General features: G+C 45.5%; 1 protein-coding gene across 8 annotated transcripts in view; it reads left to right on the forward strand.

The window, feature by feature from the left end:
* The window catches only part of Sh3tc2 (SH3 domain and tetratricopeptide repeats 2), a 61,035-nt gene that overhangs the window by 27,428 nt on the left and 6,509 nt on the right, over positions 1-27,098 (forward strand). For 7 of the 8 annotated variants that reach the window (XM_039097415.2, XM_063277342.1, XM_006254817.5 and 4 more), the window contains 6 exons: positions 5,103-5,236; positions 6,300-6,341; positions 6,465-8,162; positions 8,255-8,435; positions 25,262-25,412; positions 26,062-26,184. In XM_039097415.2, coding sequence (XP_038953343.1) covers positions 5,103-5,236; positions 6,300-6,341; positions 6,465-8,162; positions 8,255-8,435; positions 25,262-25,412; positions 26,062-26,184 — 2,329 coding nt within the window. The remainder of the gene's footprint in view (positions 1-5,102; positions 5,237-6,299; positions 6,342-6,464; positions 8,163-8,254; positions 8,436-25,261; positions 25,413-26,061; positions 26,185-27,098) is intronic. The other variant, XM_039097417.2, reaches the window with a different exon arrangement.

Below are 27,098 nucleotides of genomic sequence, written 5' to 3' on the forward strand. Positions count from 1 at the left end.
TCTCCTTAACAAGAAGAAAATCATTAAGCTTAGTATGGTGGCACATGCCTTTTACCCCAGCACTTGGGAGGCCAGCCTGGTCTACAAAGTAGGTTTCAGGACAGCTAGAGCTATACAGTGAGATCCTGTCTTAGAAACTAAAAATCGTAAGTGACATCTCATATGGAGTTAGGTCTGATGTCTGGTGTGTGTGATCTTTTGGACTGTTCCTCAGGGAAGAAGCACACTGATCATCTTGATTTTTGGCTATATTTTCCTGTTGAGTGTTTAAGACCATGGAGGCAACCAGAATTAACCGCTTTACTTTTTACTGTCAAATCTGGTTGAGGATCTGGGTCTCACCGCTTACCGTGGGCTGAGCCTCTGGCCTTCCTTTTACCAGTTGTTCCTTGTGTGAGGATAGGTCAAAGCCTAGATTGACCTTGGCTTTGCTGGAAAGTCTGAAGGGAAGTTTTCTTCTGGGCTGAGCATTCTCTTTGTAAATTGGACACTGGTGAGCGCTCACCACATGGGGTCTCCACAACCCATGAGCAAGGGAGCAGGTGCCTCCAGTGGCAAACACTTTGACTTTTTCTTAACAGACATAGCCCCAGTGTGACAGAGTTCATTTTAATACAGAAGAAGCAACAGGAAATGCACCCAGATGTCTAAACTAAAAAGCAAGGAAGGCTGGAACCCAGTTTCTTGGCTCTAGCAAAATGAGCAGGAGACAATTCGGAATTTCATAGCATTAAAAATTCTATCCCGTGTTGCTCTGTCTTTTGTGATTCCGTTCCTCAGGACATCTACTTTTGCTGATGTTATGCTGTTAGTGGCAGAGCCATGGCGCTGTGGTAGGCAGTTTCTTTTCATCTCAGACATTGATATTTTCCAATTTTACTAGGAATAGTGCCTATTCTGTGTTGGTAGTAGATTAAGCACTGTTGCCTTCAAAAACTCACCCATTCACAGTTACTCCCCGTGCCATTCTGCAATTGTGATCAAGTCCTCAGCCTTTGTTTGGATTCAATGCTCTTGGATGATAATTTATCGAGGCTTAGAAGAACATCTTCAAAGTATATGTGCATGGGAAAGAGAAATGCAAGGCTATTGCACTAGGCTTTGTCCATTTTCGTAGTGTTTTCAGACAGCCATATTTTTTCTTTTGCTGTCTGTGTTTTCTGCACTAAGATCACATTTGCCTTGATTATTTTCTTCTATTTTTTTAAATTTCGGATGCCTGTGTTCTTGTCATTTATATGTCTTTCATGTCATTAAATCGAATACTTAAATTAATTGTGGATGGTTAAACTCAAAAGTAAGATTTAGCAAAAACAACAACAACAAAAAAAGCTAACTTGGAAAGACCTATAAGAAATGGATTCCTTGTTAAAAATCCTATTTTTATTTGTTTTGCTCAGGACTTGGTGTGCTTCTTCAGTCTGAAGACTCATCATGTCTTTCTCCAATTCTAGAAACTTCTCAGTCATTCTCCCTTTGAGTATTCTCTCTCTCTCTCTCTCTCTCTCTCTCTCTCTCTCTCTCTCTCTCTCTCTCTCTCTCTCTGTCCTTTAGTCTCTCTGCTGAGATCCGGTGGAGGTACATTGAACTTACTCAGTCTCTGAATCAGATCTGTTACCTCCCGTCATCTCTTTGTCATTGGAGGACATGTTCTGGGGGCTGCTTTCATTTTTCTAACGTTCTCCTCTGCTGCAGCTGAACTCGCCATGTACCTCATCTCTGTGATTCTTAACATGAATGACTTCACTTTCCATGTACAGAACTGCATTTTTTCTCAGCGCTTGCTTGTGCTGAAAGCCATCCACCCTCTTGGAGCATTGACTGACTCCCTTTGTCAGTTTCTTTGTTCTAACTGGGCTTTTGCAAGTCAGTCTTCAGGTGACTGCTGCTTCTACTTTTGCACCATCATTGACTTCTGCGGGTTTTCTCTCATCATTCACATCCTGTGGTTTGTACTTTTTATTATGTGAACTATTTTTTTTTCAACAATTTGAAAGAAACCTTGCATAAAGCCTTCAGTCAAGAGAACCTCCTTGCCAAGGGGAGTCTTTGCATTTGCTTCTCCTGAAATCTCAGAAACTCATGGTCTAGGCCCTGTATGCATTCTCTGTGATACCCGCATGTACACTAGGATACTTGTACATTCTAGTGCTGTAGGTGTTGGGGTCTGGTGTTTTCCAGGACTCAATGAGGTGAAAGGTATGACTGGAACAGCAGATAGTAAGACATTTTGTGGCTCTCTGAACAGAAATTGCTGCCTTTCTAGACTGTGGGCTTTATGAAGACTCTTATGTGTCCAGATCCTTCCTACACACAGGCTCAGATCAAGTTTCCTGTCTCCAAGGAGCCCCAATACCTAGGCTAAACTATTACAGTCTGTGGCATCTGCTCTCACCTCTTGCCCTGGGTTTGGCTTCTCCTTTTGTCTTTACCCCCAAGATTTCCCCTTCCTCTCTTAAAGTTTAAGGGCATTTGTTAAGCTATTTCTCCTTTTTTTTTTTTAATGTGCTTTGCAGGGTTGGAGTGCACACCATGTTGCTGGGTGCTTTGCTACACTCACTAGCTCTGTTTTGTGTTTAGAAATCTCTAGTAGAGATTATCATGATTCTCAGATTTTCTGTAAACACCAGGAGGACAGGATGCTGGCAGATCAGCCCTGAGGCAACGGACATAGATGCTGATGGACAAAACACCACTTTCAGTCATGGCTTTAGCACCCTCTGACTGTACAATTCTGAGCATGCTCCTGAATCGTATTCATCAGCAAGCACAGATTAAAAACAATTTACAAAGAGTTATGAATATGAACGAGTAAATTCAGAACATGCGGTAACATTTGGGGCTTCTACAAAACTTGGGTTTATATAGTAGATATAAAACATACACATCTATAAGCACACATTTAATATATGTAATATATAGACACAGTAGGTAATTTACATTTAAGGATTTAGTTATTTATGTATATGTGTGTGAAGCTGCATGAACATAGGTACCCCATGTGCATGTGGGTAGCCATGGAGGCTAGAAGAGGGCGTTGGGTCCTCTGGAACTGTAATTACAGCTGGTCGTGAGCCACCTGAGGTGGGTGCTGGGAACTGAACTCAGAACCTATGTAAGAGCAATATGCACTCTTCCCCACTGAGCCATCCCTCTAGATAGATCCCTTTATACATTCCTATTGCAACCCAAGGTTTTCGTTGTATGCTCTTTTGAGGCTAAAAACTGAGGGTACTAGGAACAATCTGGAGACCAGGCTAAAGATAGGCATCTCACATGTAGGGGGAAAAACTCCAGGCCAGGTGTCAACACATAACTCTAGTTATGAGTGAGGAGCGGAGTGTCCTTGAGAAGTTCCCACAGCTGGCTGGCCTTTTGTCTCCCTTCCAACTGCTCTTGCCCGGGCTCTGGGGACAGACAACACGGGACTGATCAGAGCAACCCTTCATAGCCATTCTAGATTCCTGCCCTGTCTAGACAGGCTCTCTTACTTCCCCCTCACGGACTCTGACTTTTTATTAGCCTGTAAGGTTTTTATCTGTAAGAGGGATAAGAAGAGCCTGTCCTAAAGAGTAGCTATGCAGATTAAGTATTAATTAAGTTTAGTATTGCAACATCTTTCAAACATGTTAGCTCCTTTGAAGTTTGGGGTTTTGAAGAATTTCGTTTTAAGTTGCTTGGTACTGAACGAAGACTGTGCTTTGTTTTGTTTGGGAGGAAAGATCTCTGTGGATTTTGCGGTTCAGCAGGCACCTGCTGGGATTTCCAAGTTTATAATGAACCACAAGTTGGTCACCTTCAGATACTCTGGAGTGGCTCTGCACCAGCAACAGTAGCTCTAGTCAGTTCTAGCTGGCCTTGGCTGTGGGCTGTGTGGTATGTGGGTGAGGGTTGTCTGACCTTAGTCATTGTCAGTTTTTTCTCTTGTGTTAATTCTCCTGCCTTTGCCAAAGGCTTTCCTGACCTTGCTCTCTGCCCTACTTCCCTGAGTCAGTTACACTCTGTAGCTCAGGCTGGCTGGCCTAGACTTCACTATTCAGACTTACCTTGAGTTCAAGGCAATGTTCTGGACTCAGCCTCCCAAGGAGTACTAAGATTGGAGGGGAAGCTCCCACACAGGCTGGAAAGTGACCTTATAGCACATTCAACTAAGGGCTGCACAGAGTGACCTTACAGCCTGGTCAGCTAAGGGCTGCACAGAGTGACCTTACAACACAGTCAGCTAAGGGCTATACAGAATGACCTTACAACATGGTCAGCTAAGGCCTGCACAGAATGTTTTGTCAGCCATTTGTAGTTTTCAAAATAACCTCTGGTGAGCAAATTAGACCTTACAGGTAGATTGCAGATAGGCTGCACTCAAAAAGTTCTTTTGTTGATGTTTGTTTCTCCAGCCCCCTGACCCTGCCTCTACTCATGTTCTGTCCCTTAGCAATTTCTTTCCTTTCTTGGTGTCACACAATATTGTTCTGTGTCCTGGAATCAGACCTTAGCAACTTTGTAAAGACTCCTTCAGAGCGCAGGGAAGCTTTCTTTGCTGTTCCTCTAGACAGGTACCATTTGTCCCTGACTTCTGGAAATAGACTAAGGAGAAAGGAACTTCTTATATTTTCTTTATATCCTTACCATACTGGCTCTGCCATTACAAACAGATGCACTGGGCGTCGAGGTATGGAATTTTAATAGAAGGACATTTCTACCTCCCCCTTGACCTACTTACCACCATAAAATGTCCCTTTCTTCTCCAGTAGGAAAGCTCAAACTGCAACATTGAGGAGCTGATGTCAACCATGGACAAACCTGTTTTTTTTTTTTTTTAAGATTGATTTAGCTATTTTATTTGAGTACACTATCAGTGTCTTCAGACACACAAGAAGAGGGCATTGGATCCTATTTACAGATGGTTGAGAGCTACCATGTGTTTGCTGGGAATTGAACTCAAGACCTTTGGAAGAGCAGTCAGTGTGCTCTTAACCACTGAGCCATTTCTCCACCCACTCCCTAGCCTGTTTTTCTAAGCTTTACTACATCCTTGTGTGGAGAGAGGAAGATGGGGAGTGGAAGCCCAGCACTGACCTTGTCTGTTTTTCTACCCCATGCAGGAGCAAGAACTCTGTCTTTTTCAGTGATGAGGAAAGGTGTTCTCTCTGGTCCCCAGGAGGTGACAGGAAGGCTGAGTGCTCTGGCTTCCTAAGCGCACTCGCTCATACTGACATCACCTCTGTCTACCGGCTGAGTGAGTGTTCCGTAGATCCCAGAGAAAGCCCAGGTTCCTAAAGACCAGAAAGGAACCCAGAGCCAGGAATAGACTTCTCTTCATTCTATTCCCATGTAGGGATTTGGGGCTGCAGTCCGTATCCACTTGATGGCCTGGTTCATACTGGGTTAGCAACTTCCCTGTACATTTTAGATCTTTCTGGATTGCATATATAGTGTTACCTGGCAACTATGACACATGATAAAACCACCTTGCCTTTACCATGGGTGGTCAGCTGGATTGGCCTTTCATCCCAAGGAAAGCAAAAGCTGTCTGAGTCATGGCTAAAGGTCACATTGCTGACTAGGTACCAAATCACATATCCTGTTGATAATTGGAAAGAGACCTCAGAGATAATTTCTCCCTTATTGTACAGACTAGGAAATGGAGACCCAAGAATGTTAGAACCAGCATGCCTACCAGCCAAGACAGTCCATTTTATCATGCTACCCCAGATACAGGATGACCCTGGATGTATCTGTCTCAGGAGTGGATCTACCTTGCTTAGTGCAATTATTGGCAATGTTGAGTGAATGAATGAATGCATGAATGAATGATAATAATTTCCTCATGATGGGAAAGGCCCACTGCTTTGTGGAGAAAATACAGTTATCCTCACAAATGTTGCTGATGAAGGGTTTTTTTTCTCTTACCTCTTCGGGGACTGTATGTCTGCTTCTGTGAGGCTGAATTAGATGGTTGCCATCTCATAGGGGTAGCCAGAGACTCTCCACAAGGGACTCTCAGACCAGTTCCTTGGAAGAGAGGGAGTTGGAGACTTTCTTCATGTATAGGGAGCCTTTGTGAGAAGTACAAACCCCAGATAGGAGCCGTAAAGTCCTAGAAAACTTCCTTGCTGTAGCAGATCTGCCAAACTCAGGCAGGAAGCTAGAGCTGCGAGGCTCTCCTGATAAGGGGAGCAGAGCTCTGAACACCAAGGAGTACTTGTTCTGGGAGCGGGAAGGGAGCAATGGTTGGTGATAGACTTGCATCAAAGGGGCCAGCAGCATGGTGACATGGTCTGTCCTTCGTCTCTACCTAGGTGAGTTTGAATCCATCCAGAATCTTCAGAATGACTTGAGCGGTGAGTAGAGATCATGTCAAGCCCGACCTCCTGTCCTTGGGTCAGCTTCTCTATTCTTTTGCCAGGAGCTGACTGCCCCAGTTGCAGGCCCTCAGGGGTGCTCAACTCTGCCTGTCCTTACAGCATCTCAGCCCGAGGGCTTCAGGGAGGCCAGGTCTGGTGGGACCTGGATGGAGCGGAAGACCATGGGCTCCAGACGTTCCAGCAGTTCTCTAGACTCCAGCCTTGAGGATGAGCTCATCTCAGCCTCCTCAGACAGCTATCACCTTCCAGAGCCTGATGACCTCGATGACCCGGAACTGTTCATGGACCTAAGCACTAGCCTGGAAGAGGATGAGATGGAGCACTTTGCCCCCATCTTGGCTTTTCTAGATCATGAAGGCTACACTGACCACTTCAAGAGCCTCTATGATTTCTCCTTCTCTTTTCTTACTTCGTCCTTTTACAGCTTCTCTGAGGAGGATGAGCTAGTGGCCTACCTAGAGACTTCAAGGAAGTGGGCCAAGATGACCCACAGGACGTGGGCCCATGCCCGGCTCTGCTTCCTCCTGGGCAGACTAAGCATCAGGAAGACCAAACTTTCCCAGGCCAGGGTATACTTTGAGGAGGCCATTCGAGTCCTTGACGGGGCGTTCGAGGACCTCTCCCTGGTGGCTGCTCTGTACATCAACTTGGCAGCCATCTACCTGAGGCAGAGGCTAAGACATAAAGGGCCAATCCTGCTGGAAAAGGCAGGTGCTCTGCTGGCCTGCCTGCCAGACCGTGAGTTCAGTGCCAAGAATGAGCTTGACGTGGTGACTTATGTGCTTCGCCAAGGGATCGTGGCGGGGAGTGGCCCTCTGGAGGCTAGGTCCTGCTTCCTGGCCATCCGGTTGCTCCTGAATCTTGGCCGGCATGAGGAAGTTCTGCCATTTGCAGAGCGTCTGCAGCTCCTTTCTGGACACTCTCCTGCTTCGGAGGTTACAGCCACCATGTTGAGTTCTCTGTATGACAAGAAATATCTTCCACATCTTGCAGTGGCCTCCGTTCAGAAACGTGGTCCCCAGAGTGCCCGGGGGATGTCTGTTGCCATTTGGCAGGCTTATTTGGTTCTCCAGAATGCCACAAAGATCCTGGGTGTTCCTTTTTCAAGCTGGTGTGAAGTTTCTGCACTGGCCTGCCCAACCCTCAGGCAGGCCCTGGCTGCCTGTGAGGAACAGACTGACCTGAACATCCAGAGGACCTTGTGTCTCCTCCTGTCCAAAATGTACCTCCAGCACAGGTCTCCTGATGGTTCTGTCCAATACCTGAGTCAAGCACATGTGTTAGGGAAACTCCTGGGTGAAGAGGAAGCCTTTGAATCTTCTCTCTGTCTGGCATGGGCTTATCTCTTAGCCAGGCAGACGAAGAAGGCTTTGGAGATCCTCGAACCGCTACTGTGTTCCTTGAGGGAGACAGAGTGTGTGACCCAGAGGGGAGTGGTCCATAACCTCCTGGGACTGGCCTTTCAAGATGAAGGTCGGACAAGCAGGGCAGCCAAGAGCTATCTCCGAGCTTTGATCAGAGCTCGGGAGATGGGGAATATACGTAACCAGGCTGTGTCTATGGCCAATCTTGGTCACTTGACCCTCAAGTCCTGTATGCAGCAGTCAGCCAGGGGTTATCTCCTGCAGGCTGTCCGACTGTATTCTGAAATCCAAGCCAGCAAGGAGACAGATATGGAATTGGTACAAGTGTTACTCTGGTTGGGCCAAGCTCTGGTGTCTGGACACCAGCTGGTCCACAGCCGCCTTTGTTATGAAATGGCACTGCTATTTGGCTTAAGGCACCGACACCTAAACAGTGAGTATGTCCACACTGCTGGGAGCACTGGAAAATGACACGTTGGTGCACGCCATGCCAGTATCTCATTCATGTCCCTGCTTTATGTTCAGGTCAACTTCAGGTCACCAAATCCCTCTGCCATTTCTACAGCTCCGTGTCCCCAAACCCTGACGCGTGCATTACCTATCATGAACACTGGCTGGCCTTGGCTCAACAACTCAGGGACCGGGAGATGGAGGGGCGGTTACTGGAGTCCCTTGGGCAGCTTTATAGGAACCTAAATACATCCAGGTGAGTCCCTGCTTGAGGGAGGAATGGTATTCTTTCTCTCAAGAATCGCGTGTCCAGATGCACACGGTATGTGGATAACATGTTGGGAAACCACAGGTCCTGCAGCTGTCAGCAGCACTACCGGTCGGTTGGGAGCTCTATGGCCTTGAGCGAGTTATACCTTGGTCTCCTCGTCAGTCAGAGGAGGATGATAATGGTGTTTATCATACAGTACTAGTGTCAGAGGTGAATGAGTTAAAGTGCCTGAAATTCAGACAGTCTCTGTAAAGGTTACTACTTTCTCTTGTGTCTCTAGTCTATCCTGATTGGCTGAGAGGACATAATTCAAAGGGGCCAGTTATACTGTGGGGGCCAGTTATACTGTGAAGGGTCCCTTCAGGAGGTCTTCATTACTTAAAGACAATTAGGATTTGAGAAAGGACACAGAGTATTTATAAATGCCATGAAATGAAACAGGGATGCTTTTCTTTTTGGTTAAAAAAAAAACCCACTTGATTGGAACCTCGTCTTTAAAGTGGAACTGGGACTAGGGAAGTCAAGTCTGCTATCACCTGTGCTCAAAAAAAAAAAAAATACACGGGGGTGAAGGGTGGACTTAGCACTTGGTTATGTGAGGAAACTGTATACTAGTACTTTCTTTTGGGATTTATTTATTTATTTATTTATTTATTGGTGGTTGTCTTAGTCAGGGTTTTATTGCTTGTGGGTACCATGACCATGGCAACTCTTATAAAGAAAAACGTAATTGGGGCTGGCTTACAGTTGAGAGATTTAGTCCCTTGTCATCATGGAGGGAAGCATGTCGCCATGTAGGGAGACAGGATGCTGGAGAAGCGGCTGAGAGTTCTACATCCGGATCTGCTGGCAGCAGGAGGGAATGAGACACACTCAGCCTGCCTTGGCTTTCTGAGATCTCAAGGTCTACCTCCAGTGAGACACACTTTATCCGCTAACATCATACCTACTCCAGTGAGGCCACACCCACTCCAACAAGGCCACACCTACTCCAACAAGGCCACACCCACTTCAACAAGGCCACACCTCCCAATAGTGCCAGTCCCTATGAGCCTATGGGGCCATTTTCATTCAAGCCACCACAGTGCTCTCCGAAAAACCTTCAGTTTTGTAAAAGTATATCCCCAGTATATCCAAGTATCTCTTAGGCTATTGATACGCAAAGTCTCCTCACCCACCTCACCTTGCCTCCTGCTGGAGTTCTTTGCTCACACCAGTCTAGGGCCACCTAAGATTCTCCTTCACTGATGGTCAGCTTGCAATTCTGTCTCTAAAAACCTCTCATTTCACTTCGCAACAGATTTGTGTCTTAACGTTAGGATCATAATTCTTACTAAAATCGAGTGGGGATTCTTCTAGTGTTGATCAGAGAGACATTTGCAGGGAACACTAATTCAAGGCTAGCTTTTGCCTTTTAGACACTTCCCTATTTTTCCCTTTTAGACACTTTCTATTGCTGAGATGAAATATCATGCTCGAAAGCAAGGTGGGGAGGAGAGGGCTTATTTGGCTTCTACATCGTAGTCTGTCATTGAAGAAGTCAGGTCAGAAACTCAAACAGAGGGAACCTGGAGGCAGGAACTGATGCAGAGGCCATGGAGGAGTGTCGTGTACTGGCTTGTTCCTCATGGCTGCTTTCTTGTACAACCCAGGACCAGCAGCCCAGGGGATGGCACTACCACAATAGGCTGAGCCCTACCTCCATTAATCACGAATTCAGACAACTCCCTACAGGGTTGCCTACAGCCCGATTTTTATAGAGGCATTTTCTTAAGTGAGACACCTTCCTCTCAGATGGCTCTAGCTGTGTCAAGTTGACACAAAAGTAGTGAGCACTGGTACCATGGTAACCGTGGGCATGTAGGCATCAGACAACAGGTAATCGAATGGTGACCTTCTCGTTCGCTATGTATTTCTCCCCACTCACTGTATTTCTTCCTGTTCCTGTTCTCATACAAAAACATCTTCTGAGCTTCCCACTCCCTTTGCCTTTGGTGCCAGCGAGAGAATTTTGACACACACAGCCGTGGGAGGCAAGGGAATGCCTGCCCAGCCTGTCCTGCCTTCATTCCTACAAACTCTAGGAGTCTGGATGCCTCTGGACAGAGCTAAGAGATGGGTTTCGGTGACATTTTGAGATGGACTAGAATAGTCACATGCATCTGGAACTGGGCTTTAGAAAGCCAGATTCAGGAGGCTGGAACAAGGATGCCGAGTTTACTTCTGACTCATCGTTGCCTCTTCCAACCGTGTTTCTGGTGTATTTTCAGTTTTAGGTGTGTCCACCTTCTACCTGACATCCTCTGCTCTCAGCTCTGGTTTAGTTGTCAAAATTAATGAGATTTTTGGCAACAGGGGTTGAGGGAGAGACAGAGAGAGACAGAGAAGAGAGTGGGCAGGCAGAAGGAGAGAGTATGAATCACTGTTCTTTTTTTTTTTTTTTTTTCCCGGAGCTGGGGACCAAACCCAGGGCCTTGCGCTTCCTAGGCAAGCGCTCTACCACTGAGCTAAATCCCCAACCCCTGAATCACTGTTCTTACATCTAAGAACAAACAGTGCATCATCTGCAGGTGACACAGAAGACATATGAGTGGGGACCACAAGAAGATATCAGCTACAAACTGGGACAAGTGGCTGGAATTAGGAGTCTAGAAACCAAGCCCTACTGGGACCTAATAACATGTCCTTAACAAGCCATTTGTCTTGGTTGCTGTGTTCATAGAGTCAGGAATCTTCCAGATGATTCTGAGACTGGCTAACTATATCAATCTGACACTGGCTACCAGGCTCCTAGTGCCTCCAAAGAGGCTTCATTCGCTGAGGCAGATCCTTAAAGCTACCAACCTTTTAGATAGGGCCATGGAGACAGGGACCTAAGGGCTTTTGCGGGGAGGAGGAGCCTAGAAAACTCCAAAGAATGGTCGGAGTTCTTGTAGGCAGATGTTGTATCAAGTGCAGAACTAGGCTGTGTGCTCCTGCGGGCAGCTGAGTGATAATGGGGTTTTAGCCCACGGGATCATTACTCTGTGTTACTGGGTATACTGGTTTGCTGCCCTGCATGCTGATGCCGAAGAGAGAGAGGGGTGTTTGTTGCAAAAGGAGACCGTGCCTGGATCGCTCAGGGTTCATGTAGGGAAAGAAAGGAGTTTGGAGGCAGGCTTTCTAGTGTTTGGTGACAAGGTTAGTGGGAGTTCAGGTGCCATTCCAAATGGTCTCTTTGATCCTGGCCTATGCAGTATTAGGTGTAAAATAGCATGGTCCCCCTCCTTAGGGAGTACTTACCAATAAGAAACCACGTATTGAATATAGAGTAGGACAAAGTGACTGGTCCCCAAATAAGGAATGTAGATTCCCACCCTAAAATTAGTTACTTATAGTAAAAATGAATAAAATTAAATTAAACCAGCATTGAAGATCATGCATGGGAAACAAGGATCTCTTTGCAAGTTCCTATGCCCCAAATTCTCCAGAAGTAACTATTTAAAAATTTAAAAATAGCAACAAAAAGCTCATGTATATGAAAGATTATATATCATGCTCTCTATATTAAGTTCTTGGTATAGTAGGTATATGCATACTTTAGTTACATGAAGAATTATGATAAAACCTCTATACAATGCAGTGATAGGATCTGTTCCTGAGAAAGCATTTTATTACACCATAAGAGCCTTTCTGATGTGTCTATGGTTAAGAGTTGGGGAGCCTCATCGTTAGGAACAAAAACACTCAGAGTAACTGTCTCATGCAGCCTCCGCTGTGCGAGTGTGCGTGTTACCTGTACAGGCTTCTATTCAGGCAGATATTGCTCATTTAGCACCTCTTCGTAACGGCGTCATTGAATTTTGACCACATGTGATACGGCTGAGCCTTTACAAGTTAATTTGCAGCTCAACATACATTTTGGTCTTTAGCATTCTCATGTAGCTGTGTTAAGTCTCATTGCTGTCAAACTGCCAAACATCTTCAGCCCTGGACTCTTCAGCAGCAAGGACTGCCCACCCTCCACTCTCATCTGGCATCGGAAGCCACACACCTCCTGTGTATCCTTGATACTAGGTACAAGTGGGGTCAGTTTCGGGACTGGTTTTTTTCACTCCCTATGGTGTTTTCAAGGATCATTTATGCCATGGATGTCAGTGTCCCATTATTTTTACCCCCTCCCTCCATTTGTCTTTTATTTTCTGTGTAACATTGTGTGGCAGTCAGGTACTTCCCCTCTTTAAGTGGGACCTGGGGATTGAACTTAGATTGTAAGGCTTGGCAGCAAGAGCCTTTACCTGCGGAGCCATCTTGCTGGCCCACTAGTCATTATTTTTGTCGCTGTGGCTATGCCACGTTTGCTTAGTCATTCCTTAGTTGACAGACTTGTGGGTTGTTTTTACCTTGCCGCTTTGGTAACTAATGGGCGTTTGTGAACGAGTAAAGATGGGGTTGTAGTTCTCTTGAACTGAATTTTGGATTTCAGAATTACAAGTGTTCGTAACTTTGTTTAAATGTTTGGGGAAATGCAGACTGTCTTCCAAAGAGGTCGCACCATTTGATATCCCTATGAGAAATGTGTGATGACGTCAGTGCCCCCATGTCCTCACTGTATTTGCTGTTGTATGAGTTTCATTTTGGCCATCCTAGTGGGGTGAGATGGGATGGAATCTCATTTTTCCATGGGGCTTTTAGTTTGTGTTTCCTTAGTGACTGAAGATATTGAACATTGTTTCATGGGCTTTATATGTTCTTTTTGGAAAAATGTTCATACAAGTCATTTGCCTGCCTGCCTGCCTGCCTGCCTGCCTGCCTGCTTATCTATTGTAGGCTGGTGTCTATATGCAGGTGAGGGCTGGCACAAGTTAAGGCAAGGCCTGTAATTGGACAGTGAGAAAGTGGGGCGGGCACAGAGTTTTGGTAAGGGGAGAGAGAAGAGGAGGAGAGGAACCAAGATGGAGGCAGAGGATGACCCAGATCCGTGTGGCCTTAAATGACCACAGGTTGTCATGAATATTTCTTAAGGGATGGAATTCTATAGGTCAATTTATCTTATCTAGGTGGGAGGTTTTTTTTTTATCATTATCAATTGGTTGTAAGTTTATAGTGTGGACATTTTGTGGATTGAGAATTTAATATACATCTGATTGCTAAATTAAAAACATCTGGAGTTTTGATTTCAATGGGTTGCTGGGAGTTGGTACTATAACCATTTGGGAGCAGTTGCTGGGAGTGTGGCAGAGTCAGTGGCAGAGAGCTGCAAGAGGACAGCCGCCACTGGGATCAGAGTGGGTCTCGGAACTGCGGGGGACCAGCAGCTGCTGGGATCTCTAGAGTCCTGATTTTACTGGGTTTCAGGGAATGTGAGCAGAGTTTGAGGCAGAGAGCCAGCTGGGAGAGGGTGGCCACAGCACGTAGCTAGCAATAGGGGTGGAGAGACTGCCAGGGACAGAGAATAGCTGGGGGTAGCATGGCATGGTGCCCTAGAACTGGCCACCACTGAGATGAATGTCCCTGCTAATGCCATATGTCCTAGCTGGCCAGTGAGGGTTTGTGGTTATTTTTAATATTTACCTCAATATCTATCTATCTATCTATCTATCTATCTATCTATCTATCTATCCATCCATCCATGTTAATTAGGGTTTTACTGCTATGGACAGGCATGACCAAGGCAACTCTTATAAGAACATTTGGGGCTGGAGAAGGCACTAACTGCCTTTGCAAAGGTCCTGAGTTCCTGAGTTCAACTCCCAGCAACCTGGTGGTGGGTCACAACCATCTGTAATGGGAGCCAATGTACTTTTCTGGTGTGTCTGAAGACAGCTACAGTGTACTCATATAAATAAGAATAAAAAAAGAACAACACTTAATTGGGGCTGGCTTGCAGGTTCAGAAGTTCAGTCTATTATCATCAAGGCAGGAACATGGCAGCATCCAGCAGGCGTGGTGCAGGAGGAGCTGAGTTCTACATCTTCACCTGAAGGCTGCTAGTAGAATACTGACCTCTAGGCAGCTAGAACTAGGGTATTAAAGCCCACACCCACAGTGACACACCTACTTCAACAAGGCCACATCTACTCCAACAAGAACACACCTCCAAATAGTGCCACTCCCTGGGCCAATCCATCACTGTGTCTGTCTGTCTGTCTGCCTATCTATCTATCTATCTATCTATCTATCTATCTATCTATCTATCTATCTATCTATCTATCATTTATTTGAGTCGGGGTTTCTATGTATAGCTCTGGCTGTCCTGGAACTCCCTCTTTAGAGCAGGCTGGCCTGAAACTCAGAGATCCTCTGGCCTCTGTCTCCCAAGTGCTGGTCATACGCCACCAACACCTGGTCTTTCGTCTATTTAAAATCAGTCCTTTGCCTCTTTATTGTTGACTGCAAGACTTCATGTGCTCTGGATGTGTGTGTTGCAGACATTTTCTCTCAGTCTTGCTTTTTGGATTGCTTTGTTTAATGAATTAGGCTCTTTACGATGGTCAATCTTGGATGTCACTTTAAGGCAATTAGGAAAGCACACCTCTGGGTGTCCTGGGAAGGGGGTTCCACAGAGACTTAATTAAGCTGTGAAGGCCCACCACAAATACCAAGGGTAGCATCCCATAGGATGAGGTCCAGGTGAAATAAGGGTATGGGGAGAATGAAATATTGTTCTCTAGAGAATAATCAACCCCTTTTTATTGCTAGGAAGTTGGTGATAGTTTTCTGTTTAGTTCCCAAGTCTCTCTTCACCTTTCTCTCTTTTTCTTGTCCTACTAACTAGAGATCGGATATTTTTAAAAAATCCTTTAAAAAGCTGATTTTCCATCTTATCCATTTTCTACAGTATGCCATTCTCTGTGTGGCTCTGCTCACCTGTCTTGCCTGCTTCCTCTACATGCTTTGGTTTTACTCCTCTTTGGCTAGTGTCTTCAGGTGGCATTGACTTATAAGCAGGTATTTCCCCCTGCGCTACACTTTATATCATCCCTCAAATTCTGGTATATTGTGCTTTTCTTTTTTATTAATCTCAAAGTATTTTCTAATATCTTTGTGATTTCTTCTCTGACCTGTTGGCTATTTAGGAGTTTTTTTCAGGTGAATTTCCCAGTTTTTAGAAACTCTAACTGGTGCCTAATTTGATCCCTCTGTGGTGGGAATATATATTTTGTATTAGTCTATTCCCCTCAAAGTTTTGAGAGTTGTTTTATGGCACTGCATGTGGTCTATTTGCAGGATGGTCTAGACACTGTAGACGAATGCACTTTTTGCTGTTGTTAGGTGTGACATTCTCTGTAAATCATCTCTTCTAGGTCCGATTGGTCTGTTTCATTATAATGGAATTTCACCCTGTTCTTTATTTTTATCTCCACTGCTATTGTTTGGTACTGGGGATTCACTGGGGCCATGTGCATGTTGAATATGTGTTGACCCACAGAACTATATCCATAGTCCCTGGTTTCCTTCTTGCTCCAAGTCTAACTGTCCTCTGTGTCATTGAACAAGGGTTGGTAATATATCCAGTTGTCTTGCTGAATTGTCTAGTTCCTCTTCGGTTCTGTTAGGCTGGTCTACACATCATTTGGGCTCTGTCAAACACACACACACACACACACACACACACACACACACACACACACACACACACACGCACGCGCACACTTTTGACTGAAGTGTTTAACCCATTCCTGGTTGAGTAAGCACCCTCCTTTGTGCACCTACAGGGAGGCTTATGTACCCTTTTATCATTTTTCTGCTTGTTTTCTGTCGTCTCACATCCTTTTCGACTTTCAATTCTGCTACCTCTGCTTTCTCTCATGTTAAATAGATATTTAATGGAGCACTGTATTATTTCCTTCATTACAACAATTTTCTTAGCGGGTTCCTAAGGATCGAGAGTACCAGATTCACCTGTATCACTTGCAGGACTTTCTGAGTGAGCGCACAGAGCTCCACACATGCACATGGCCTTCATTCCTAGAGAGGCTGGCTCGTGTGGACGTGGTATCCTCCACTTTTGCCTTTATGTGCTTTTGCCTGTTCCTCGTGTGTAGTTCCTTTTAATGATGCTGAGGATTGAACCCAGGGCTTCACAAATGCCAAGCAAGTGCTCTACCACTGAGCTACATTCTTAACCCTAGATTCCTATTTGTCCCAAATATTTTCTTTCTTGTAGAAAAATTTTAAATCCTGGCTTGGGGTTTCTTCCCCACCTTTGGATATTGAGTTCCCGGATTAAAAACGCACACACATCCTTTACAATAAGCCTTAAGCAGCACAATAACTGGGCGACTGCCTACCCTCCGTGCTGTTAGAATCTATTTTCCAATCGATAGCCCGGAGTTATTGATTACTATTTACTATGTTCCATCTTGCCTGATTCCAACTCCCATTGGGCAGCCCTCAGGGCCACACTCTCTTGAGCCTTAACCCATGGTGGCTTCTCCTTCCTCCTCTCCTGTTCCTTCTTCTCCTTCATGCTCCTCCTCTTTCATAGGCCCTTGAAACCTAAACGCCACTCATGTTTCTTCTGCCCAGCTATTGGCTGTCAGCATTTTTAATTCACCAATCAGAATTAACTTGGGGGCAGGGTCACAGGGGTGAGTGTAGACTCCAGGTCTTAGGGGCCTGCACTTTGCATTACAATAGACAGTAAAAGCCAAAGCCTTAACATTCTTTATGTCAGACTGTGGCAATGTTCATTTATCTTTCTGATTTTTTTTTTTGAAAACTGCATAGAAAAGAGGGTGTTTTAAAATTCAATTAATTAATTGAGCTTTGGGGAATCCAAACTCATCCTGAGCCCTGTAGCAGGGTTCCCCAGAAACAGACTTTGAGGTTTTGTTTGATGGTTGCCACAGGTCTGGGGTGAGCAGGAAGGATGAAGGCTAGGCGAGGAAGCATCAGGTGTCCATAAGGTGAGATTCGCACAGACTTTCTGGGGAAAGGCTTATTGTGAAAATTCACTGCTTATGTTTCCGTTGGTTTCCTCCAGACCTGGACTTTCTGAGATCTCTGCTCCATTGCGCTAGAAGCAGAACCAGGTTCTTTAATTTTTTAAAAGTTGTATTTGTTTTTATTTTATGTGTATGGGTATTTTTCCTGCATGTGTGTCTGTGCACTATTTATGTGCCCGGTGCTTGTGGAGGCCAGAAGAGGGCCTTGGATTTTCTGGAACTGCAGTTACAGATGGTTGTAAGCCTCCATGTGGTTGCTGGGAACTGAACTCTGGTTCTCTGGAAGAGCAGCTGGTGCTCTTAGCCACTGAGCCATCTCTCCAATCCTTGAGGCCTTTGATTTTAGTATACAGTAGTCCCAGATTTCAAGATTTTCATTTAAATTCTTTGGAAGAAACATCCGCCAGCCATCAACATTGACTTCCCCAGGATTCAGAAGTACTTCCGGTGTCACAGGAAGCTCTTGCAGACGGCAAGGTTATTGTTCTTTTGTGAAGTAGCTATTTCGTTGGAGAACGTGCAGGAATGCCATACTTGTTTAGCATTTATAGATCAGCAATCCTATAGAGAGGAGCGCTTTTAAAATTAAAAAGAAAAGGACAGAGAACAAAGATGAACAGGTGTCGCCACACCCCGCGGGGTGTGGTCACTTTTATTCCTCATGATGCTTCCTGGTAGCTTAAGTGAAAGTCAAAGAGTCTTATGAAGTTCTGACTGTCATGATAAAAGAGCATAAACACATGCATCTGTTGGAGAAAATTTCCTCCTGGCATTGGTACCCAGGAAGTAGCTCTTAATATCACAGACCCCTGGTTTCTGAATGAAAAAAGGAATAAAAAGGAAAGGCCATGACTGCTTCTTGGTGTGGTGGAGAAAAATGTTTATTGTGGATATGTGGCACATGGCCAGAGGCAGACACGTCTGGGAAAGTCCAGAGTGGATATGACCCTGAGCCTTGTGAGGAGAGGGGGAGGGGAAGACGGGGGTGGGGTGGGGAGGACCAAGTTCAGCAGCTTGGAGGCCAAAGGTACAAAAGGGGTAGGTAACCAAAATGTCTGGATTATATAGGCAAGAGCCTCTGGGAGAAGGGCTGGAGAGTTCAGGGTAGAAGGCAGGTATACCAGCCATACCCCATAACCGCTAGGGACTGAGGGATGCTGGGAAAAACTGGAGGTCTGGTCTACTTTGGAAGGTTAAACAGGCATCTCAGGTGCTTGTCTCGGGTTTGAAACTTAACAGTTCTCAACCTTCCTAATGCTGACCTTTTAATACAGTTCTTCATGCTGTGGTGACCTCCCCAACCATAAAGTTATTTTTGTTGCTGCTTCATAACCATAGCTTTGCTACTGTTACGAGCCATAATATAAATATCTGGTATGCAGGGTATTTGATATGCAACCCCTAGGAAAAGGTCATCAAGGGGTGGCTGCAACCCCCCAGGTTGAATACCGCTGTCATGGACAGATTTCTTCAGCTCCTCTCAAAGAATTTCCGTTCTCACCAAACTCAAGGTAAAGCAAGCAGAGTCAGGCTCGGAGGAGAAAAGGATTCTAGGGAGGGGTAAGAGGGTCTGTGTGACAGAAATCATCTATGTAAGACATTTGAGGAGAGTCCCGAGGGCTGAGTATGATGCTTGGGAAAAGGTGAATGCTAACAAGTGGCATTTCTGATCAAGGGAATAGATGCGAAGGTCATGTGAGTAACGGGTGAACAGATGGTGACGATCATGGCGACTCAGGCAGAGAAGTCCTTGGCTGAGAAAGGATGCAGAGTTGGGTAGGCTATGGGGATTGCATCTCAGCAGGCCTCCGGACGTACAGTAAACATCCACAAAGAAAATACTGGGCCAGCAGAAAGCTTCTATGGAACACGTGTTGTTTTGCTGAGCAGTGCGTCTGTTTCAGGGCAACTGCATGTAGCAAGAAGCTGTACAGAAGCTGAGTGCTAAAGTGGTCCAATGTGTTGCCCGAGGCCCCCGGTGGTGGTTGTTGCCAACAGTTGGAGACCACGGCAGTGTCGGAAAACTTGTTTGGTTTTTATTTTTTGAGGCAGAATCACCCAGAGCAGGGTGACCTTGAACCTTTATTCTTCTGCTCCCACCTCAAAAGTGCTAGGGTTATGAGCATAACCCCTCACATTAGTAAGCTTAAAAAAAAAACCAGTCAAATAGTACATGTTTCAGGGTTCGTGGGCCATATGTTCTCCATCAGCATTCTGCCACTCAGCAGCTGTAGTGTAAAAACAGCTCTGGGCAGTACATAAACAATGAGAGTGGCTGCGTTCCAGAAAAGCTAACTAACTCATAAAAGCAGACGGGAGGGAGTGCTTGGCACGCGGGTCAGACTTTGCCACCCCTAGTCTATTGTCCATGTACTCAAGCGCTTTGTATGTGCTGTTTTCTCTGCTAACAACCCTCGCCCTAGATAAGGATGGCGCCTTAGGATTCCAGGGTCGAGAGTGGCTTGGTTTTTATCAGCTCTGTCCCTCCCTGCTGGAGGCCAGCGTCATCACACTGCTTGGCTTCACTGGACTTAGCTGAAATTCTCAATAGAAGGGGCTTTCCCTCTTCTGTCTTCTTGGTGGTTATCATCACTAAATTAATTGATTTTCCCTCTGGTGTTTAAAATGGGAGGGGGTAGTAGGTTTGTCTCACTGGTCAGTACCTACAGAGTAATGTTCTCTCTGCCTTCCAGGAGACAACTACATTGGAATGAGACCAAGGGTTCAGTCTCCGAGTGGTTGACGCCTTCATGGATTTTGTTCTCGGTCTCAACCTGACACATGCAGACGGTGTCAGTTACGTTTCTATCACTGTGGTTAAATGCCACAACCAAGGCAACTTATAAAAGGAAGCATTTAATAGGGCTTCAGTTTCAGACGGTTGGAGTCTATCATGATAGAGTGGAGGCATGGTGGAGGGACCACTCACGTCGCAGAACTGCAATGGGATGGGTGTGTGTGTGTGTGTGTGTGTGTGTGTGTGTGTGTATAGAGTGCACTGGGAATTATGGGAAGCATTTGAAGCCTCAAAGCCCTCCCTTGGATCAGACCTCCTCTGGGAAGGCCCCACTACCTCCGCTAATAAGGTCACACCTCCTCTAACAAGACCTCCTCTAACAAGGCCACACCTCCTCTAACAAGGCCACGCCCATCTAACAAGACCACACCTCCTCTAATAAGGCCATACCTCCTCTAACAAGGCCACACCTCCTCTAACAAGGCCACACCTCCTCTAACAAGTCCACACCTCCTCTAACAAGGCCACACCTCCTCTAACAAGGCCACACCTCCTCTAATAAGGCCACACCTTCTCTAACAAGGCCACACTTCCTAATCTTTCCAAACCATTCCATGAGAATTTAGGACCAAGTATTCAAACATATGAGCCTATGGGGGCATTCTCATCCAAACCACTATACAGATCAACCCCTTGTGTAGGGTTCAGGAGGACCTTGTGACTTTATTGGATCACTCAACAAATAATACTTTTTAAAATCATTTCCTCTGGTCCAGCCATGTAGCTAGAAATCAGATAAAGGCATTACAGTCCCCGAGCTTCTTATGCTCACAGAATAGTAAAGAGAACAGAAAATGGTCACCATCACAGTCAGAGAGTGTGGTAAGCACATCCAACATAGTAGAACTAGAAGGAGGGAGTGCTTTGCAAGCAGCAGGCCCTTGTGGAGACCGACTAGTCCCTGCATGTGAACCTGATGCCAGTGTAGGATTGGTTCCTCCTAGCTTTTCTTTTATTCTATTCTGCTTGCTTCTGGGGACCTCAAATAAAAACAGCAAAACAAGCAACAGAAAGAAGAAAAGCGCCTCCAACATTTGGTTTCTAATATAACTAATATGACTAATCCCTAATTCTTCTGCAATCCTAACTGAAGAAACAGCTGCCTTTGGTATGTCTGCACTTGATCTCAAGGCTGTGGTTCATTACCACCCATTTTTACAGATGAGGAAAGCTTTTCTCAAGGTTTGCAATCATTTATGTCCTTAACAATCTCAGTCTTTTGTAAGTGGCAAAGGAAATCAAAGCTTTCCTACACATGATAGCTAAGTCAGGAGTTCAGTAAGGGGTGCTTGAATGTGTGGCTAGACCTGCAGCATTAGATTCTGGTTTAAACATGGTTTATTACATGGCCACAGTTCCTTATGCTTTCTGAGCCTTAATTTTCCATTTTCATTTACATTTATTTGGTGTGTGTGTGTGTGTGTGTGTGTGTGTGTGTGGTGTGTGTGTGTGTGGTGGTGTTATAGCATGCCTGTGATTGGGTGTATGTGGACCTCAGAGAACAACCTTCAGGATCAATTCTTTCCTACCCTGTGGGTCCCAGTGATGGAACTCAGATGTTCGGCCTTGGTGAAAAGTGCCTTAACACACAGAGCCACCCTTCCACTAGCTCTTATTTTTTTCTTCTTTTGTAAAATGGCTATAGTAGTAGTAATACTGCTCCCTTGGAGCTACTGTGACGATTAATTGAGCTTATGGGTACAAAGTGCCCAGGGCACGCCAAATGCCCAGTCAACTCTACCATACCTTGCCACTGCCACCCTCAATGAGCAGCAGAGTTTCAAATAAGGTTTTAGAAATTAGAAATGAACACGGGAATTTGGGAGTGCTTGTTTTCTTCCTTGGGGCATTGTTTATCTGTAAAACCAGCTAAGCACCTTGCTAGTTTAAAGTTCTATGGCTGGAGAATGAGAGGATGGCATCGAAGGTGCCCACCCCTCCACCTGAACAGCCGTCTGCAAGTAGGACTCTTGCTATATAGCAAAAGGACAGAAGGACCACTGGAGGCTATCTCTGTTAGAGGTCAGGCAGGGTCACCCAGGCAGGGATGGCAGGATGCTGTCTGGGAATACAGATGTGCTGGGGTCACCTGGCCGCTGTTTATCTGTTTGGACAGGGAAGAAGAAACAAGGCCTGAGACCCAGAGTGTGAACTTGGAGTGTGAACAGGAAATAGGGTTAAAATGAAAGTGGGATCAAGACAGGTCAGGTAGAGGACTCACATGAGTGAGTCAGTGCTAACCCAGTATATATATATATATATATATATATATATATATATATATATATATATATATATGCCAAACCAGGTGTAGAACCTTCAGGTAGTGGCAAGAGGATGCTGGGTCATTTCAAGTCAGTCCTGTGTGTGACACAACATAGCCATTGCATTTATTATAATGGGTGGTAAGGACTGATTAAAATCTACCAAGGCAGCTGAACACACCTCCCAGTTTAGACTATTAGCGCACTTTAAAAGAAGACAAATGTGTGTCTTGGCAAAACCCTCTGCTCATATGGAGGTCTCCATGTTTTATCTCCCACTCCCACCCTTGGGTGTTTATCTTGGAGAGAAATGCTTAACTCTTCTTTCCCTGGCAAAGAAGCAAATGTCTACTCCGTGTGTTAGCCTCTGAGAATCTAAATCTTGTTCCCTGAGGATCTGGAGACAGAAACTCCAGAGCAAGGACATCTGAGGACAGTAAGTGATAATAAAAAGCACAACAGGAAATAGGATCAAGATGAGGTTTACGAGTTCTGTCTTCACCATTCATTCTGGTCAGAATGAGGAGTGTAGTGGAGCCAGGCCTGGACTGCTTTACCTCTCTTTGTTCAGATTTGCGCCGAGAAGGTCAGGCCTTCCTGTGTCTTATGAGGACTGTGGTTCCTACCCAATCAGGGAGGCCAGTGGCTGGCACAGCGACGCATGTGGCTTCTCAGCTTTCAGCATTGTCCCAGCTTCAGATTTGAAATACTTGAGAGAGTCTAATGTTCACCCTGGAAGCCAGTCATCTTATGTCAAGGGCAGGGCAGTAGGGACAACCAGAGTTCTTTCCTACATGGGCTGAATACCTGGGCACTCTTTTCCAGAAAGCCCAAAGCTGTGTCACTGCCAAAAAGGGTCAGTGAGCACCAGTCAAGGCAAAGTTTGCATCCCTCATTGGAAAAAGGGCCTGACAGCTGAGTTGTCTGTGATGAGCTGACATAGTAATCCATTTTTCATTGCTATTGCAAAACCTTTTGGGTTAGGCAATAGGGCATGGTGCCATCATCACTCCAGGTCTGGCATAGGCCTACTGGTTAACGGTACCACACTGGCAAGAGTGTTTGGTGAGATAAGAAACCAGACCTATGCTGTTTCTTCAGGACAACTCAGCTCTCATCAGAGCTAACCAAAGTCCCAGGAGAGCCACGTAATCTCTTTTGTGAACAATGCCTCAGATAACTGGTGATCCAGTTACCTTGGATTCATCTTATAGGCCTCACTACCTTTCAGCTTTGCTACAGTGGAGATCACACCTCTAACCTTTGTGAGTCAAACTGTATAGAAAGCACAACAGATAGGAACGACGCTCAGTGCGTATGCTTCTTGTGTACACATTTGCAGTTGTGGCCGATAGCATTTGGTGTTTCTAAAAGGTGTATGTCCTAGACTTTGATGCAGGGTGACCATAAACTGAGTGTGTTTTGGGAACTCGGGCCTATGGATTGTGGCTGTCATGCTTCCATTTAGTTAGTCCCAGGTACCTCTGGGAGTTTGGAATTTTCTGAAGCTCTCAAGGTAATATCAATGGGGTGGGGCCATGGGGTTGGGAGGTGGTAGGGGTAGGGGTAGGGGCTCACACTTTCAGAACTGTGGATGGGGCTCTCTGGTTTTGGAGCTGCTCCCGGTGTGTTGCACAGCCCTGTGAAGTCATCTCCCGTGTCTGGAACTGTTTCCTCTACAGCACTGGTTCTCAACCTTCCTGGTGCTGGGTCCCTTTAATACAGCTGTGCTGTGGTGATCCCCCCAAATATAAAATCATCCTCATTGCCACTTCATAACTGTGATTGTGCTACTGTTATGAATCATAATGTCAATATTTTTTGGAGCTAGATATTTGCCAAAGGGGTTGCAACCCACAGGTTGAGAACCACTGTTTCTAGCCCGTACAAAGAATGGGCTAGAACAGCAAATACTAATCCGAGCTGTACAGTCAAACCACAGGAGCTGTGACCAAGTGCTAGCACCCGGGTCATAATCCCAGTTAATCCAGGGCTCCAGCTGGTGTGACTGTACCACAGTGAATTGCATGTATTGGTTTAAAAAGTCCCCAAGTGACTCATGGCTGCTGGGGGTGACAGAGGAGGCCCTGTGGTCCCCGCTGTTCTCTGGCTCTGGGTCTTCACCACCACATCATTCATACCACATTTCTTTTTTAAATTCCTGTTATGGGGAAACTGTATTTTCTACATGACACATTTTCCCAAATCATTAAAGAACACCCACTAATTAGAGAGTTTCCAAATAATGAAAGCAGGATTAAGTACCATCTTTAAAAAAAAAACAAAAAAACAAAAAAACAGGCTGTTTGGATTGTTCTTCTTAATGAAAGGTCAATATCTTCTTCATGGTTTCCAGTTACCCACTATACATTATCTCTATGGCCACTCAGGCATTACGTTCATAGAAGTACATTTGTTGTCCTCCAGGGTGCTTATGTGAAATATACTGCGGTATAGTCTAAAGGTTGAGGGATGTGGGTTAGTAATGGTGGTCATGATATTTAAATGTTCATCAACTGCTTCCTACTTCCTAGGCACCAGTTTGAACGTTCTAGACGGATATCTCAGTCCTCGCAATAATCTTCTAAGGCAGGAACAATTAATTACATTCCCCTTTTACAGATGGGAAAACCCAGGCTTGGGTAAGAACTATCTTGTCTTAAGATCACACAGCCTGCAGAGCTGAGACTCAAATGAGCCCCTGCTCTCTCTGTGGTCTGCAGCAAGCTAGCTCTCTTCTAGAAACTCGGGTCTTCCTGTGCTGAGTGACCTCCGAGCTCTTGGGTTCTCCATAGCTCACAGGTCCACATCTTTCCTCAGGTCCCTCAGAAGGTCCCTCGCCTGCATCAAGGAGAGCCTGCGGATATTCGTCGACCTAGGGGAGAGAGACAAGGCTGCTGAGGCCTGGCTGGGGGCCGGGCGCCTGCACTACCTCATGCAGGAAGACGAGCTGGTGGAAGTGTATTTGCAGGTGGGTTGGCGGTGCGGCCACCTGAGGAGCAGCTGTACTCTCCTAGCTGGCTGGAGGCAGAGACGGAGAGTTTGTGGGGGTTGGGAGGAGGCAAGCCGAGCACAGAACATTTGTTGATAATAGTCACTTGAACTTGGAAGAGGAGTTGGGAGTTTGTTCAGTCTTGCTGCCTCCACTTGCCGGGATGGGTCCCACATCTCCAATTTCAGTCATTTATACATTAAGTGGGTCCATGGCTAAGTCCGTGCGCCCTCTTAAACCATTATTTATTTATTTTTCTTGTATTCCACTTCAAATCAACCCTTCAAAGACACTCAACTTTACATAATGTCTGAAATCACTGGCTTGACTCATTTTTAATGGCTTTCCTGAAACATATTAAAATAAATATTTAGCTATGGGAACAGACTGTTTATCTCTGCACTACTAAGAGCTCCCCAAGTCCCCCCAGAAGAATGTCCTCCTCCTACACGGGACTTTCAGATAGGTCACATCTGAGTCTCTTGACCAGCTTCATGGGTGGAGGCCAAGACCACACAATGGCTAAGGGTTTCTAGGATTCTGACCAGGTTCTCGATCCTCCCCGTGCTTGTCTCGGAACTCTGGATGACATTTTCTCTACCTTTGACAGCTATTTTTGTTCTATCAGGAGGCCATCCAGACAGCCTTGAGGTCAGAAGAGCTCTCCCTCGCTCTCAAGCTTTATGAAGAAGCAGGTGATGTGTTCTTCAATGGGACCCGCCATAGACATCGGGCTGTGGAGTATTACCGGGTGAGCCACTGACTTCCTACTATGCCGAGCCAGCCCTGGCACAACTGGGGGCAGCTCCACTGAACCCTCTTTGTCTTCCTTGTCTAGAACGCACATCTTCATCCCAGCAAGGGATCTCATCAACGTTACTCTTTGGCTTGAGATGTAAGCCTTGCTGCTACAATGTATCAGAGTAATTAGGTCTTTTGTGTGTAGAGCCCTTTGCAGGAGTAGCATACATAGATGATCAGAATTCTTAGGACTGTAGCTTTATGGACCATGACCTAGGGGGATGCATGGGTAGACACTATTAGTTACCTTTTCTGATGCTGGGATAAAAGGACCAAGACAATTTATAGAATGGTTTAATTTGAGCTTGTGGTTCCGAGGGAATATGTGTAACATCCTATCAGAGAAGTGTGACCACAGGCAGGGACAGTGGCAGTAACACCTCAGGCCTCCCATCTAAAGTACAAACAGGAAACAGAGAGAGCCCTCTTGAAATGATGAGTTTTTGGAGACCTCAGAGTCCATCCCCAGTGATATGCTTCCTCCAGTACGGCCATTCCTCCTAACCCTCCCCAGACAGTCATCATCTGGGAACAAAGTATTCTAATGCCTAAGACTTATGGGAGACATCTCACTACCACAGACACTAAGGGATGCTACTGTGCTTTTCATAAACATGGACTAAAGTGTATTTAAAAGCAGAAAGTAGTGATGTCTACCTTCAGTCCCGGCACTTGGGAGGCAGAGGCAGGTGGATCGCTGAGTTTGAGGCCAGCCTGGTCTATAGAGTGAGTTTCAGGATAGCCAGGGCTACACAAAGAAACCCTGTGTCAAAAAACAAAAACAAAACAAAAAAACCAAAAAAATACAACAACAATAACAACAGCAAACCAACCCCCCCAAACAAATAACTTAAAATGTATAAC

The sequence above is a fragment of the Rattus norvegicus genome, chromosome 18 (assembly GCF_036323735.1).
Source record: "Rattus norvegicus strain BN/NHsdMcwi chromosome 18, GRCr8, whole genome shotgun sequence".
In the NCBI taxonomy this organism is placed as follows: domain Eukaryota; kingdom Metazoa; phylum Chordata; class Mammalia; order Rodentia; family Muridae; genus Rattus; species Rattus norvegicus.